This window comes from Lepisma saccharinum, chromosome 1 (assembly GCF_977018435.1).
Source record: "Lepisma saccharinum chromosome 1, izLepSacc3.1, whole genome shotgun sequence".
Taxonomy (NCBI): domain Eukaryota; kingdom Metazoa; phylum Arthropoda; class Insecta; order Zygentoma; family Lepismatidae; genus Lepisma; species Lepisma saccharinum.
Genome location: NC_139229.1, coordinates 69,226,329 through 69,242,863, shown reverse-complemented (window position 1 = coordinate 69,242,863; position 16,535 = coordinate 69,226,329). Strand labels below are relative to the sequence as shown.

The window sequence follows — 16,535 nt, the reverse complement described above, 5'->3', positions numbered from 1 at the left end:
CCTGATGAGTGTTCTATTCTCATTGCAAGAATTGCATACTTCCTGCTGATACTTTCAAGAGAAATAAAACTAATGTAAAAGCCATGCTTGTTTCTGGCAGAAATTTAAAATTCCCCCTCCAGCCAGAATCAAATTAAACTTTACAAATTACTAATGAGATACCTCAAGGCAAATGTAGCACTCAAAACATATATTCCTGAACATTACCCGAGACACAGTATGGTACAAAATTCGAAAATCCTCCATGTGATGTACGTCACATCTCGGCGTTAGCGACCTCACCAATATGTGACATTTATGTTACAACCAGCTTTAGAGGGTTTAATGTTATTTGGGGTTTATGATACATGATTATGCATACAAATAAGAGATATCTGGTACTGCATTGGTGGCCAAGCATCGACTACTCAAGATGCCAGATACATTTTTACCACAGAATATTCTTGGTTTGAGTCTTAGTGGGATCGTTACAACCCAGAAGTCTCAGTGAATGTATATGTATAACATTTTAAATGAGAAAGAAAAAAATCTCCTGTTAACATTTATTGAAATTTTCTGGTTTTTACAAACATCATAATCTCTGGACTGTGCTTACATTATCACTCATACTCTCACACATGCATGCATGAAAATCAGTGAATACAAAGTGCATTATTGCCAAGATGAAAGCTGACAATTCGTGAAAGAAGGCAAAATAATTGTACTGTTACATATTACTTTTCTTTGTTTCTCGCTGCTAACATTCCAAATCTAACCTCATCTTTATTGCACATTCTGCATATTATTAACCTTCATCTCACAATTGAACAGCCCTACTATCTCATACAGTATGTTCAGTTTCATGCTTGTTCATACACACACACATGCATACAGGTGGCACATATACAATGTTGTTATATTTGAGAAAAAGTTACAAAGTGAAGTCATATGGTTTGAAAACCTTTCTAAACTGAGTGACCAATTCTGTTTCTTCTTCTTTTGAAAGCTTACAGTCCTTCCAATTGGCTCTCTCCGGTATATTCAACACATCCTCACTTGCAAGAACATCCCTGGAAAATGAGTGGAAGACAGAAATAAAAAAAATAAAGTTTATATAAAAAAATGTCCATTATCATATCTCAAATTGCAATACTTACAGAATCTTGAAGGCAAGGGCATCTCATGTGGATTACACTAGGGCATAAATAACAAAATTTTCCTTTTTGTAGATTCGAATAATTTTGGATTTGAACAACCATATCTAATTTGTAACTGATTTTTATTATTGCTATTGTATGTTTTATTCTACTTCTCTACATTGATTGCAACAAAGAACAATGATGAATGGATGAAAAGTAAACGTAATGAAATAAATGTTTATGCCTTATCTTGGATTTGAACCCAGGACATCTGACTTTGTAGCAAGAAGCAATAAACTCTCTACTTTCTAGCAAATTACGAAGAGTACTTCAAGTACAGTAACTAGGAGAATTTGATACACAGTAGAACATCAACTAAATCACGGTGACTACTCAATGACACCAGATAATACCAATAAACATTTAAGAATAGTTTCTCGTGAATAATTTATGGACATTTATGACATCGAAAACTAATACATAATGAACAGAGAGTAAATGACATCCAAAATTATGCAATCAACTCACTTGAGTCATCTACCCCCCCTGGAAAAAACAAAAAATTGTAAATTAATGCAAGTGTTAATGTCGATCAGCACTTTTCAAGTTTTAGAAGGTGATCATCCTCCCCCTTGAAATCTAGAATTAACAATTTCTCCTGTGACCCATGGAAAGATAAAACTGCTTTTTAAGAGAAGAGTAAATAATAATGAATGACCCCCACTTTCTCTGAAGTGAGTGAGTGTTCCTACCCTCCAAGATGATGTCACGCAAGATCTCATAATATTATAACCCCCCCCAAATGGTAATAGTATGGCAAATTTTTGCATCCGTGAAGAAGATTCAAGATGAATTCATGCTGACAAAAGTTCACACACAATTCTTGGTATACACCCTGTAAACAAGTCCTGACAAGTTCGTGTTTTCAACAATTTCTGCTTTGTAATGTTTGCCTGGTGTTTCCTCAAGTTGTAACCAGCTTTGGCTCGACCTCTGATGATTTTCTCTTACTTCCTACGATAACCCTTCATTTATTACAAAAAATAAAACTAAAAAATTGGTTCTATCAAATCAAAAGCTTGCAAATAGGTACCCATGACCATGGAAAAACTTAGTTCCTGATTGAATTAATGGCCAGACAGTTTAGCAAAATACTGACTATTTACTGGTTAAATAACATACCCGAGAAACTAAACAGATAAAAAGTTACATGAACTATCTATACAATATATAAGGAAACTAGCCAATAGAATAGCCATGCTAATCTGGCACTGACAAAACCTTCGAAGCCACCTCCTCTTGTCCAAAGAAATGTAAGAATTCCAACACCTGTTACTCAACTGGGTTCTTTGCACAGTTGCTTCCAAAAATGACCAGTAAACGGACTTTCCCACCTCTAATAACTTGAAAGAACAAGATGCCAACTTATTTCTGCAGTCACATAGCCCAGTTATACTGAAAACTGCATCCAGAAAATAATAATATACATTAAACAACAATATTATTAAACATGCAGAAATACAGCTAAAAAAATATTAAAAAAGAGTTATTGTGTGATGCAATTACAGCTTTTTTTCTTTTTAAAGAAAGAAAAGTGTTTGAGCGCTCACCTGCCAAACTGAAGTGGGAAATGCTTTCGGATTCGATGAAACAACTTTTCTCCTGAAGGCAGCTCCACGTAGAAATACGGGGTTCCTGGAGGTGACACTTGCTCCAAATCTGCATGTGGAGGCAGTTCATCTAGTTGGAAACCTTCCTCATTTGCACAATTCTGAAATTTTATCGTTTTTTAAAAATTAACTTGAGTTAATATTGATTTCTAACCCAACATTACAATTATACAGTTTATCAATTAGAATCTGATATTGTTAACAGGGTATACCTTTTATTAGGGATGGGTAGAGGCACATATTTTTGATAAATAAAGAAGCAAAATTTCGGTACAAAAACGGAGCCAATTTTGGGTTCAAAAGCGGTAAATAAAATAAAATTTCTATGTTATCGGTGAAAAATCAGATCAAAAGTGGTATATAAAATGACATTTTAGTTTTAAAATTGTGAATGTAATCGTAAATTTGATTTAAAAACTGAACTTATTACACAAAATAAACATACCCCTTCTAATAGCACATTTATGCCATTGCCAAAGTATTAACTTTATTCCTGTATAAAGGGGTCCATTTTTGCTTCTCAAATATTTACCGCAAAATTAATCAATTTTCTGTGAACTGCATAACTCACAGGATAATTAAAAAAATCAGAAAGTGTTGCGGTGGTAAATAAACTCTAAATTTCATGTTTAAGTGTCTATTTCGCATTTTGCAGTTCATTTCGCATAATTTCGTGACAAAACAGGGTAGGAAAATGCACCTCACACCTTTCAGAAACATGAAAAATTAACATTACAATGAGTTATTTCACATTTCGGGTTTTCGTCAAAAACAAGATACGAGTTTAAAATAAATTGGGATCCGAACCACTATGTGCCTCCACCAGGTATCGAACCTGAGACCCCTTGATTACAAGGCAACGATGCTACCACTGCACCATCGGGGAGGCCAGTACTCTATTGGTATCGGCTAATATAGGCATATCTGTGTATTGGTAAAATTACTGCCAATATATCTATAAATATCTTATAATTTGGTGCAAACTTCTGTCATTTTGTTATAATTTATATGGATAATCTCCATGCCCTACTTTTTAAAAAGCAAATGTGTAAATATGCTGCTTTTGCACTGCAGTCACCTGGAAACAAACATTTATTAAGGAGGTCAATGAACCATTCAGGTTCTTCAAGTATCATTTGGAATATTGTAATGGTATAATATCGGTAAATTTTATATCTGTACTTTATCAGTATCGGGCAAAATTTCATATTGGCCCATCCCTACTTTTATATTTTACGGCATATTTACACAAATTTTGTCACATCAGTTTTTTTTTTTTTTTTTTTTTTTTGCAAATTTTGGCAATTTTTAAGACATAAAAATCCTACCTCTACAAATAAGTCTTTAAATCTCACACAAATGAGCACTGTTATTAATGGAGAAATAATAAAAAAAAAATCTAGGCTTACCTCAAAAGTAGTTTTCAAATCTTCTGTGAGATGAGCAGAGACTGGAACTGCTTGTACTTGTAAATGTGAAGTTTTGTAATTTCTTTCAAAAAACACAGGTACTTTGTTTTGCTTCTTGAAAAACTTTTTTAATGCGGATTTGAACCTACAAAATGTTAAGAAATATAGCTCATGTATTAATGAATGATATTCAACCCAAAAATATAACATTCAAGACAAAATAACCTTATCTTTGATATCTGAAATGTGAATTGCCTTTCCAGGTAAAGTGACAGTTCTGAATTTTGTCAATTGCTAAAAGGACACACACAGTGAACAATAACAGTGAAGAAAGTATATACTGAAGAAATAAGACATAGTGACAAAAAAAAAAATACAAATATGATTTCGAACAAAAGACCTGGAAACTGAGATCATATGTTTTCTCACAAATAAATAAATCATCAGTTCTCTTATATCTAATTCAACCAGCTATGTAATACATATTACTTAGTTCTTCTTTCAACTCTGTTCAGTTACAAAGAGATGTTTCTGAAAGTTGTTAAAAATAGCAGCCTAGTTGAGTGAAGATCGAAGTTTCGAATCTCTTATAGAACCGGCTATTTTTTCCCACTAATTTTTGGTGCGTAATAGATTTAATGTATTGTCGACATTTATAAGAAACAAAATATGAAAACTCTCCTCCTCCTTGGCGGTGCGGTCAAAGACTCTGTGCTTTGGACTCCGACTGCAGCAGGATGGCATGGATTTGAGTCGTCCTGGGTTCTCTGCCTGTGTATAGGACCGGTGGCAACCCACCATCGTGAGGAAATTGGGGAGCTACGAGTGATTGGTGCAACCCGGTATATCTTCTATAACGGCTGAGGGTGCGACGTGCTGACCAACGTCACCTCGTTGCCAGTTGAAGATTTCCACACCTCTAGGTAGGATTGTGGGAGGGAGACTGACAGTCGGGAGATAGCCCAATGCCCTATGAGGGCTGTCACGCCTTGGTTTTTAAAATATGAAAACTATTCCTTCCGTAAATCTAATTTCTCATCATTGTCACGTGAGATTTTTTTTCAGTATGACTCCTGCAATACTAATTAGTTCCTAAGTGAGATAATGAGATTGACAGAGATATTAAAATATGAGTTCACAGTTTAAAAAATAAGCATTAACACATTTTTATATTCACATACCTCTTTACAAATTCCTGTGCACGTCACTACCAATGAAACAATCTAGTGCACACTAGAGCCTTGACTTATCCACATCTATGGGGTATCCTACAATTACAGTCAAACCTCAACCTCAATTTTCGAAGCTGTAACCTCACCACATAAAACGATTCAGTGGTAAATATACGAGTAGTAGATTTTGCTTAAAATGTTTTGTGACGTACCACCATTCTTTAATTTGCTACAAAGAAGCGTTTGGGTGTGTTGTTTATAAAGAGGCGGGTGGGGATTATATTTCTAATTCACATTGAACGAATTGGTCTTCCCTTATAAACATGCTGTATGAAGGAACGAACCCGTGAGGTAGTGGTTATCGCACTGGGTTGTCACTCTAATGGTCATAGGTTCAAATCCCCATGGTGGCAAAAACTTTTCGTAAACTTTATTAGTTTCCATTGTTAACAATGAAAGATTATACAATTAACTCTCTCTCTTTCAAAATGGAAAGATGGGGACAGGTTTCTTATTATAAGAATTGGTAATTTTAGTGATCTCAACATATCTAAAATCCAAAATACTAGATCAACGTTATTTTCCTACTGAATTCTAAGTCCACTTTATGCACAGATAGGCTAATCGGGCCTGGACCCAGAGTTTAAATTGAGATACGAACCACTATATGTCTACAACGGGTATACGAACCGGAACCCCGTGTTATTCTGCACTGAACTTAAACAAACAGCTCCCCACTCCCATTCCTAAAATAAATTTACATTAAATATGGTATTTATAAGATAAACATTATTGATTTGATTGTTTTTATTACTGAACGTCAAATAAAACATTTTCTACTATCACCTCTTCGTCCTATCTCTCCCAATATCTTTCTGTCCCTCTCTTTTTCCCCTTCCCCCCACACACATGTATCAAAATAAATATTTCCTTAGGCTTGTATGTGTATAATTATAAAATTAAATACCCACAAAAATACTATGTATTTTCTACTTTCAGTCACCCCTCTCCCTCTCCCACAACCCCTCATTATTATTGGCGTTCGCCAGACCATAGTGGTAATGTATTGAAGTCTTGTATACGGCACACACTTTTAGAAGGAACATGAGTTCGGCCAATACCCAGCCAGTGCTACTGCGCTGTTGCCAAACTAAATGCTAGCGCAAGGGAAGGACAGAAAATTCGCGATGTGTCCATTATTTTGATAATGCATTCACAGTATATATGAGTATAGTGAAATAATATAGTGAATATTTCTACACAGGATTATAATATCATATCACTGTAGCATATACGAGAAACCCATACCTGAAAGAAGCTTGAAGGTACTTATTCATCACCGCTCTCGTCGTCTTCCTCGGACTCCGTGTCACTCATTTCCGAGTCACTCTCCTGGAGGTTAATGATTAGATTTTGCACCCTTGGTGCCTGTACTGACATTATTTAAAATAAAAGAGCACACGGAACACACACTATTGCACGAAAGGGCTGTATTTAATCTTCTCACGACTGTTTTTTGTGGCGCATGAGTGAACGATAAGCGAATAATGTTACACCGGCCTTGCAACGAAAACGCTGAACTCAAACTGACCCAGACTTTCAATGTTCGAGAACGCCCAGAACAATGAAGTGTCATTGTTTATATCGAGGCGAATTTAACACCCACAGTTTTCCCTAGACACAACAACTCAGCTGCGCCAACACGGTGGCAACGAAAGAAAACCGGCGGAAGAAAATCAAAGGTGATGTTTCCCTTGTTTCTTCAAGGAACGATAACTCCGGCTGTAGGCAACGGAAATTCATGCAACTTGGCCAGTCAGGTTCAAAATGTATTTCCCCATCTTATGATGAACATTAATGTGGCAAGTTTTATGAAAACTTCTTGCGCGCAAGTAAAATACAGAACACGGCTTTTAACTTCCGCGCCGCACTCTCCTAACTGTACAACGTTGCACTCCTGCCATTGGCTGATCGCCACGCACACCCTCTGCGTGGCCCCGCCCGATATCGCTTCTAAAAGCGTGCGTCGTATAATCAGTGTCTTTTTCTCAGAGTTCCAGTCAGGTCGCATAATGTTTCAGATTCCAATTTAAATGTATCCCGAGTCGTGATTAGCCTATGTGTGCAAAAAGTGATGTAAAAACGAACTCTTGACCTCAATAATGCAATTTGTGTATTTTCTTTCAGCTGTCGTTCCCTCTTTTTGCGAAAAATAACGAATTAACCTCATCAAATAAAAATGCATCTCTAAATTAATTAATGAAAACCGTTATTACATACAAACCAATATTTTATCGTAAAAGTAAATGAAATATCATCTCACGTAGTGAAAATTGTTCTAATGAGTGATATGTTATTGTCAAACACATACACAAATACAGGAAAACCTCGTTAATACGAAGTTCAAAGGACCAAAAAATATCAACTTCGAATTAAACGACTTCGAGTTATCCAAACTTTTCAAGATGGCACCTGTTTTTCAGGTGCAAATAAAGTAGAGTATAAATTACCCCCCACAAGGGATGTTTTATACTTGGTGGTAGCTCAGAAAATAAGCTTTATATGTACTATATAATAATATTGTAAGTTTTAAAGAAAGTGTAAAAAATGTTACACAAAATGAGAACACGGAGCTTACATGGACACAATGATTCCAAGCAGATGGTTAACACCATTTATCCTGCCTAGTTATACAACCGGTTATGCACGGGATGCATGTTGTGGCAAAAAGTCTTTTAAAAAACTGTATTTTCTTTTAATTGTGCAAAGTTGTTGCTCTTCCACGCAATTCTTACAATTTTAGTTCATAAGAAACCCATTTGCACGGAGACCTACGGAAAGGAAAACAATCTAGTTTATTGCACGAAGTGAAACTCCGAAGAATCTTGACCATTATGGAAAACTGTGCGTTTACTCACTAAAATATATAAAAAATAAATAAAAAAAAAAAGTTAAAAAACTTACGTGAGTGAGTATAAAAGTTTTGCAGACGACGTTTCACGAAGCTACGCTTCGCTTCTTCAGGTCACTTATCAGTATTTAAAATACTTCGTCAAGAACATAAGAAATCCAGGATTAGGTTAAAAGGGGGTGATAGGATATGGAATTAAAAGTACCTGAAGTTAAAAATGCCATGTAGGCTAAGAAATAAATCTAAATGATGAGTGCCCGTACTACCATATTGAAGGACTACAGCCAATGGCACAGACATGTGCACTCCTTCATAAGGAAACCTACACTGTTGGTACCCCTAGCGGGAAATGTGGTTCTTAACGTCAGATCACACGGACACCCATCTGCCCTTCAGGGTATGCAACCTATGACAGTTCAATTTTTTCGTTTTTACATCATGGTGCCCTTCGCTCAGGAAATTTTCTTTGTTTTTTGGTCCCATTCAACACATGCCAATTTTCGTCGATACCAGCTCACGCAGAACACACACCCACCCCACTTCCGTCAACATCTTCGTTCGCATCCTTTGGGGAATCCCTTGCGCCGACATTGCACAACATTGCCGCGTGATTTTTTGACAAGAACGTACCCAATTTCTTAGTGGACCGCCCAACACCGACGACTTCTCTCCACCCATTTTGCCATTATTCACTTCGGAAAATCATTTTCCCACGTTTTCAAACGTCAATAACTCGGCAACAAAGCAGTTTCCGGAATTTCGTTACATGAACTTTCCACCTTATTTTCACTCGTACAATCACCTCCCAAGCGTTGTAAACGTACTTACGAAACACCCTGTATACTAATTCAATGGGATTTGGACTAATAAAAATTGTAATTTTCTACGACTACGGAGAAAAATTCAAGCAGAACTCACGCATAATTCCCGGCGCCAACAATTCACGCATAATTCCCGGAATTCAAGGAATTCTCAGCGAGTAGCCACCCTGGTTTCAATTGAAGGTAGCATAAGGGAGAAACTTCAAGGCAACCAGGCCAAGATACGTTTCGCAAACTTCAAAGTTTGCTAATCAGGACAGGCCTGACAGTTTAAAGGGGTTGATTGATTTTTGGTTATTTTATGTTCCACTCTTGGCTAATTGCGATGATGAGGATGAGTGATGATATGATGAAGGGACACTCACAAAAAAACACACATGCCCAGGCCAGGATTCAAACCCGGAACTTCTGGCAGCATAGCATGCTGTGATAACCACTCTGCAACGCAGGTTGGCCAGTTTAAAGTGGGATCCGAACTAGTTCCGGGGTGATACTACTATGCTATTGGGGAGGCTCAAGATAAATTTCTCATCTTCGGTAAAGGATACCTCTTTATCTCCTTAAAGACATCTTCTGGACAATCCGAAACAGACTGGTGATGTCCGATTGGAAGAATCAATACATGCTCAGGCACAAGTCCTCCCTTTGCTACGGCCAAGTAAACCTAAAACAAATAACAATAAAAAAGTTATTAATATCAGAATGTCCAAAGCAGGTTGCAATACTTACAGACTGATACATAAACAGGTTAAAAATTTCTGTATCTTAACCTTTAGCACACAGAGCCTTGCGTGCCTGGATAGCTTTTTCAAGCGTGCACTTTTCAAACTTGCTGCAACGTTAAAAAAATTTTTTATACATTGTGCGTCCCAATGAGTGTTCAAGGAAGAAGAAAATATCAATTTATAAAAAAAATGTCCCCCACAATAGACTGAAGTGAATGAAAAAAGGCTGATACTACTTCTGGAAGAAGAAAAAAATAATGTACAAGAGCACTAGTGTTGGCAGCTTATGGAAACAATTTCTGGAATTACAATCGTAACAATGGATATTTTGTTTTATAATTCGAGTATGTGATACCTTTATATGTATGCTAATGAACAAAAAGACAGAACTCAAATGCAGTGTGTAGTTTTCAAGAAATGTCACGTTAATTGCTGTTGTGCTGGAAGAGTATGTCTCATCCACACTCAATGGAAATACCTGTGTGGTCGATATACCATATATTTCTGAATCCAAGATGAGGTTTTTTGCTGCAATTTCTTGCCCAGAAGTATGGGGTCGTCTTGCTTTCGCGGAATATTATGTGGAGTTCTTTTCTTTACTGAACAGAACCATGACATCACAATGACAGTGGCAGTGACACTGCAGATTTTGTGGACCATTCCAGCAATAAGTGGGACCTGTATCTGACTAAGGGATGTCTGTATCCGATTTTATTTTTTGTGTACTGGTACTTTTATTGTCTCCTTCAGTTTCTTGTAATAAGGTAACCATTTGTAAGTTTTGAAAATAGTTTTTCAGTAATTCCTTCTTGAAAAATGGGGGGTCGTCTTGGATTCAGAGATTAGCGGATGGATGGGAGATACCGTATAAGGTTAATCAGTGACTTTTAAGTAATATTATGATACAGACTTTTGCATAACAATTATTCTTTGAGGTAAACATAAAATTATCTTATTTCACAATTTTGACATGCAGCATGGTGTGTTTGAACTTTCCTAAATGCTAAATTGCCATTGTAATTTACTTTCCCAAATGCTAAATTGTCACTGTAATTTATCTGTTGCAGATATGGTATTCCACTAGAAAGGAAAGGAGGAATTATATGGTAAATTCAAAGAATAATTCATACCGAAACAAGTTAAAGTAATACATTACACTGTATGAAAGGACTGAAACATGAATAAGAAGAAACAAAAGTTCTAGGTAATGGAAAAATTAATCCCCAAACATTAAAACAAACTGTAAATACATCATGATGGCCATTTTTCTAACTGGGAAGCATCTTCTCGTTAAAACACAATAGGGACAGTAAGTAGCCAGTGGTAACTAACCGTCTCTCCTATGCTAATTACTAAGTGCTTCTCCACTTCTGCACTTGCTAGGCAAAACCAGCATTCTCCTGAAAAATAAATTGAATTCTTGTAAAAATCAGAATTATTATTACACTATAAGGCACATTCTAGATATTACATAGAGAATGTTATGAAATTTCCGCTCATACCAATCAAGTATCAACATAAAACTCAAAAGATATTCTAATGTGGGAAAATAAAATTGCAAATATGATTGAAGAGCACAAATGGTTTCTTAACCTCTTTAATTTCACTTTAGAAAAAAGAATGCATATTTGGATAATTAAATTTACCAAATTAGGAGTAGGATTTGTAGATTTCCTGGCAACATGATATGAACAAGTGTTCTTGGGTTAGCAGTCAGGTTAAATCAGAGTTAAAAGGGAATATGAATTATATGTTTATTTTCATAAAAATAACAACATTTTGAACTATTAATTAGCAGTAATTTTACTGTTAAGTTGGTACACTGGTACATGCCGATACTTTTTCGGCCATTTGATCATTTGCGGAGTCTGCAAAAATTCTACATGGCACTTTTGTGGACTCTACTTATCGCGGAAGTTAAAAAAAAAGTGATTACATAACATATTTAATATTCTGATGTAATTTCCTAATATTTTAAAGCAAAACTCTGGTAAATTGATGCTTATAATTTGAGTGGAAAATTCAGCAACTAATATTAATCAATATTTTGTACAATTTGTAACTGTTACAATTTTCAAGCATCGGTATGGGTATTGTTTCAAAGCTTGGCTCAGCTCTACCTTTTACAATCTTCTCTTGCAATATTTTGGCACTTAAACTGTCAAGAAATGGTTAAAAAGTTAATACAGTAGAACCACGATTTTAAGTTCCTGTTTATTACATTGTCCTACATTATACATTCAATTCTCATGGTCCCAATAGAGCATAATATTGTAACATTTTCTAGGATTTCATATATTTCCACATCTGAAGTTTCTTCATCGTGGCCCCTTGGAAAACATAGTAGTACCAAGACCCCACCACAAGCTGTTGAACTCCTTACCCTAATAATAATAATATCATCTCGATCAGCCTAAAGTGGCAGATAAGTGATGCTAAACAAAAATAAAGTATCAAACCAAACCATAATAATACAAAAACAAAAAAAGCATAAAATCAAATGCAGCACAAAAAAGCTAAAAAGCCAGTGAGACACCAGCTTTTAACTTGATGTGTGCCGTGTCTGATTTTATTCACCTGCAAGGAAAAAAACCCTCAATGTTCTCCTTGACGAACATAATGCAAGAAGTACCTAATTATTACTACTACTTTCATTAGCTTGAACAAAAAAAATGTACCTCTGCTTATTTTTGTTCTATGTAAGTATTTAATTTGATTACTTTTAATTACCTTGATAATTGGTATGCTGCTTTCTTTCTCTCTGGTCCTGATTATCATTTCTTTTCCTCTTGTTTGAAGTTTCAGATACGGGGTTCATGTCATAGAAAAACTGTTGTGTCTTCTATTCAAGAGAAATAGAGGAAATATGTAAATGTCTTAAATAAATTATATATTACATTTTATAATTATAGGCTGTTTGGGGAAAAATCACTTAATTCAAAAGTTCAATTCTAGAGCAATCTTTATTCTTACAGCAAACATTACAGAAATGATAAACATGTTGATCATCACTGTTTTTGGTAAATAAAATAAAATTTTGGTGTTACAGCGGTGAATGATCACATCAAAAGTGCTATATAAGATGACATTTTTGTTTTAAAATTGTGAATATAATCCTAAATTTGATTTAAAAACTACACTTATTACACAAAATAAACTTATCCCTTCTAATAGCACATTTATGTAGTTACGAGAGTATTAAGTCTATTCCTGTGTAAAGGGGTCCACTTTTGCTTCTCAAATATATACAGCAGAATTAATCAATTTTCCGTGAATTGCATAACTCACAGGATACTTCAGACTTCAGAAAGTGTCACGTCTCTGTATATAAATGGTAAATTTCATGTTTAAGAGTTTATTTAGCATTTCGCAGTTCATGTCGCATTATTTCGTGACAAAACAAGGTAGGAAAATGCACCTCACACCTTTCAGAAACATGAAAAATTAACATTACAGTATGTTATTTCATATTTCGTCAAACGAAATTTGCATGCCTCTAATCATCACTATTTAGAATCACTACATGTGCCCACTGTAGAAATTATACTACAATATTTGCTTAAATTGATTCTGTGACAACAAAAAATTAAAGCATTCTTCCTGAACAACCTAGAACTGATGAAGTTAGGAGACAGAAAAATCAAGTATGCATAGAGGTTTATTGTTGGCAAATAAAAAAAAAAAAAAAGGAAAATTTCAGTCTCATAGCGGTGAAAAATCGGATCAAAAACAGTACATAAAATGATATGTTGGTTTTAAAATTGTGAATCCTAAATTTGATTTAAAAACCGCACTTATTACACAAAATAAACATATCCCTTTTAATAGCACATTTGTTGAGTTGAGTTGTTGTTTTAAAGTCCACTATATGCACAGTAAGGCTAATCGGGACTGGACGTAACATTTAATGTGGAATCCGAACCACTATGTGCCGATATTGAACCCGGGACCCCTTGATTGCATGGTCCACTTTCGAGTCTAAATATTGACAGCAGAATTAATCATTTTTTCGTAAATTGCATAACTCACAACATAATTCAAACTTCAGAAAGTGTTGCGTTGGTAAATAAACTCTAAATGTCATGTTTAAGACTATATTTCGCCTTTTTGCAGTTCATTTCATTACAAAACAAGTTAGGAAAATGCACATCAAACAAGGGACTGGCTCATGCCATGTGCCATCATCATATTATTATAAAAGGTACTCACTCTGGCATATCATAATTTATAATCCTGTATTTTGTCAAGTCTACTTGGCTTTCTCAGGCAGCACTTACATGTACAAGGGTTGCTGGAAAAGTTTCTGCAAACTAACACCAACAGTGGCACTAGTGTTCCGCTATTATAAAAATCGGAACAATAGATTTTTTTTATGTTTAAATTATCTTTGATTGTTTGTTTAAGCCTATTCGTTTATTTTTCACAGCAGTTTTAAGAAGTAGTTTCGTGTGAGAAATGGAAATTTCTCGTGAACACTTTCGGGCAATGATTTTTTATGATTTCAAATATACTTTAACACCGAAACAATGCATCAAGAGATTTCATTTGGCTTTTGGGGATGAAGCACCATCCAATAAGACTGTGTCAATCAGTTTTCCGAATTCCAGCATGGTCGCCATTTCTCACTGATGAATTTCATGAAGGTCGTCCATGCACGTCTGTTGTTGCCAGTAATGTTCATGCTGTGCGTGAAATGATTGAGAGAGATCGGCATGTGATATACCATGAGATTCAGGCATCCTTGAACATTGACATGAAAGCAATACATACTATTTTGCATGGTCATCTGAATATACGGAAACTTTCAAGCCGTTGGATCGCACACAACTTGACCGAAGCTCAAAAAAACAGGCTCATGTAAATTGGTGTAAAGAAATGCTCAATAAATTCAATCGAGGCAAGTCAAATTTTGTGTACTAAATCGTTACAGGGGACAAAACTTGGATATATTCATACGAACATGGAACTAAACAGCAATCCACTGTTTGGGTGTTTCAAAGTGAGCCGAAACCAACAAACGTTGTTCGTTCGAGGAGTGTTGCCAAGTAAGTGATTGCTTGTTTCTTCATTTTATACCGGACATGTGGCAACAATAGCTTTAGAAGATCGAAGGACTTTAAATGCTGAGTGGTATACAACAATTTGTTTGCCAGAGGTCATCAATGAAATACGTGAAACAAACCCAAATCGTTGCAAATTGAGTGTATTCTTCACCATGACAACACCAGTTCCCACTCAGCACACCAAACTGTTGATTTTTTGTTCAGTAAAAATGCTGAACTAATGACTCATTGTCCTTACTCACCTGATTTATCACCTAATGACTTCTTTTTGTTCCCACACATAAAAAAATTATGCGTGGTGAGCAATTTGTGTCGCCTGAAGCAGCTGTTGATGCATTCTGAACAGCGGTTTCTGAGGTATCAGCTTCAGAGTGCAAAAAAGTTTCAAAATTGGTTTCAGCGTATGGAAAAGTGTATCGATCTTAAGGGTGAATACTTTGAAAAACAATACAGCCATTCCCAGAATTGCAAGTCTTTTTTCATATTGATTGCAGAAACTTTTCCAGCAGCCCTCGTAAAAGGTGAAGATTAAAACATGTGGTGCAGGGACAAGCAAGGAAGACGATGGAAGGGTTTGAAAGTCAGTGTAGCCAGCTGTTTAAGTTTCAGTGTCACAAGTCTGTATGCTGTGATGTTGTTACAAATACACAGACGTGGTACATTTTTTTTAGTTGTTTTGTAATGGTTTGCCAAACTGTACTGAGGTAGCCTGCATGAGAATTACGGTTCTTTTGAGTATCTAATATGATGAGTGATTCTTTTACATTTAATTCAATGTTACCTGAAGCTGGTATAATAAAATTATACTTTTTGATTTGGTGTTTTTCTTCCGAGACATGTTGTTCAAGACCCATTCTCCTTGTCGTATTCCTATTATCTAGGTTATGTTCATACATTTGTTCCTTAATGTTTTCTTGCACTGGCCTATGTATTGTTTGTTACAAGTACAAGTGTAAGTAACTAAGATGCCAGAATTTAATAGAGGGTCAATACTCAGCGTAAAGTGTCCTTAATTTCATTGCCTGGCTTGCTACTTAATCCAATTCCATATTGTCCAAGACATTTTCATAAGTTATTTCAATTGAAAAATAACACCAGCCCACATTTGTTTTTTTATTAACATGTATGGAGTGTCATCAATTCATTTCTGACTAAAAGGGGAGATACGAGAAAACAGTATTCAGCCAGAGATATGATATTCTTGTTTTTACATTTATTGATAACTTGTTTGAAAAATTCCAGTTAGGTTAACTAAGAAGGGGGGGATAAATATTTTTTTCCCCCTCCAGAAAACAAAGTGTCCCACTTGGACAAAATCACTTCTACGTATCACGTGGAATATTATTCAATGTACCATTATAGTACCCAGGATCATACTGTGTGGACAACCTACCTGATTACCACCATTTAATTCTAACGAATTAATTTGATAAGGACAATCAGTTTCATCTGTCGTTTGTTCATCCAGTTCAGATTTCTTCATTTTTTCCATGGGCATCAAATTTAATGCATACAACCACTTTGAATTTGTCTTGTTGGCGACTGACGAAAGTGCTATAAATCTTGTAACATGACACCAGCTTCCATCTTCACGATTTCTGCAAGGAAAGAAAATGCAAAATGGGAGCATGACACCCTGAAACCTA

At 35.5% G+C, this 16,535-nt stretch overlaps 1 protein-coding gene across 1 annotated transcript in view; it reads right to left on the bottom strand.

Annotated features, from left to right (window-relative positions):
• Positions 1-528: 528 nt before the first annotated feature.
• LOC145996233 (CWF19-like protein 1) overlaps positions 529-16,535 on the bottom strand; it is a 39,871-nt gene continuing 23,864 nt past the window's right edge. Inside the window, exons 7-13 of the mRNA XM_083132656.1 lie at positions 16,283-16,487; positions 12,557-12,668; positions 11,159-11,226; positions 9,650-9,765; positions 4,198-4,342; positions 2,729-2,889; positions 529-1,049 (exon numbers count right to left, since the gene is read on the bottom strand). Of these exons, the coding sequence (XP_082988782.1) occupies positions 911-1,049; positions 2,729-2,889; positions 4,198-4,342; positions 9,650-9,765; positions 11,159-11,226; positions 12,557-12,668; positions 16,283-16,487 (946 nt within the window). The 3' untranslated portion in view covers positions 529-910. The remainder of the gene's footprint in view (positions 1,050-2,728; positions 2,890-4,197; positions 4,343-9,649; positions 9,766-11,158; positions 11,227-12,556; positions 12,669-16,282; positions 16,488-16,535) is intronic.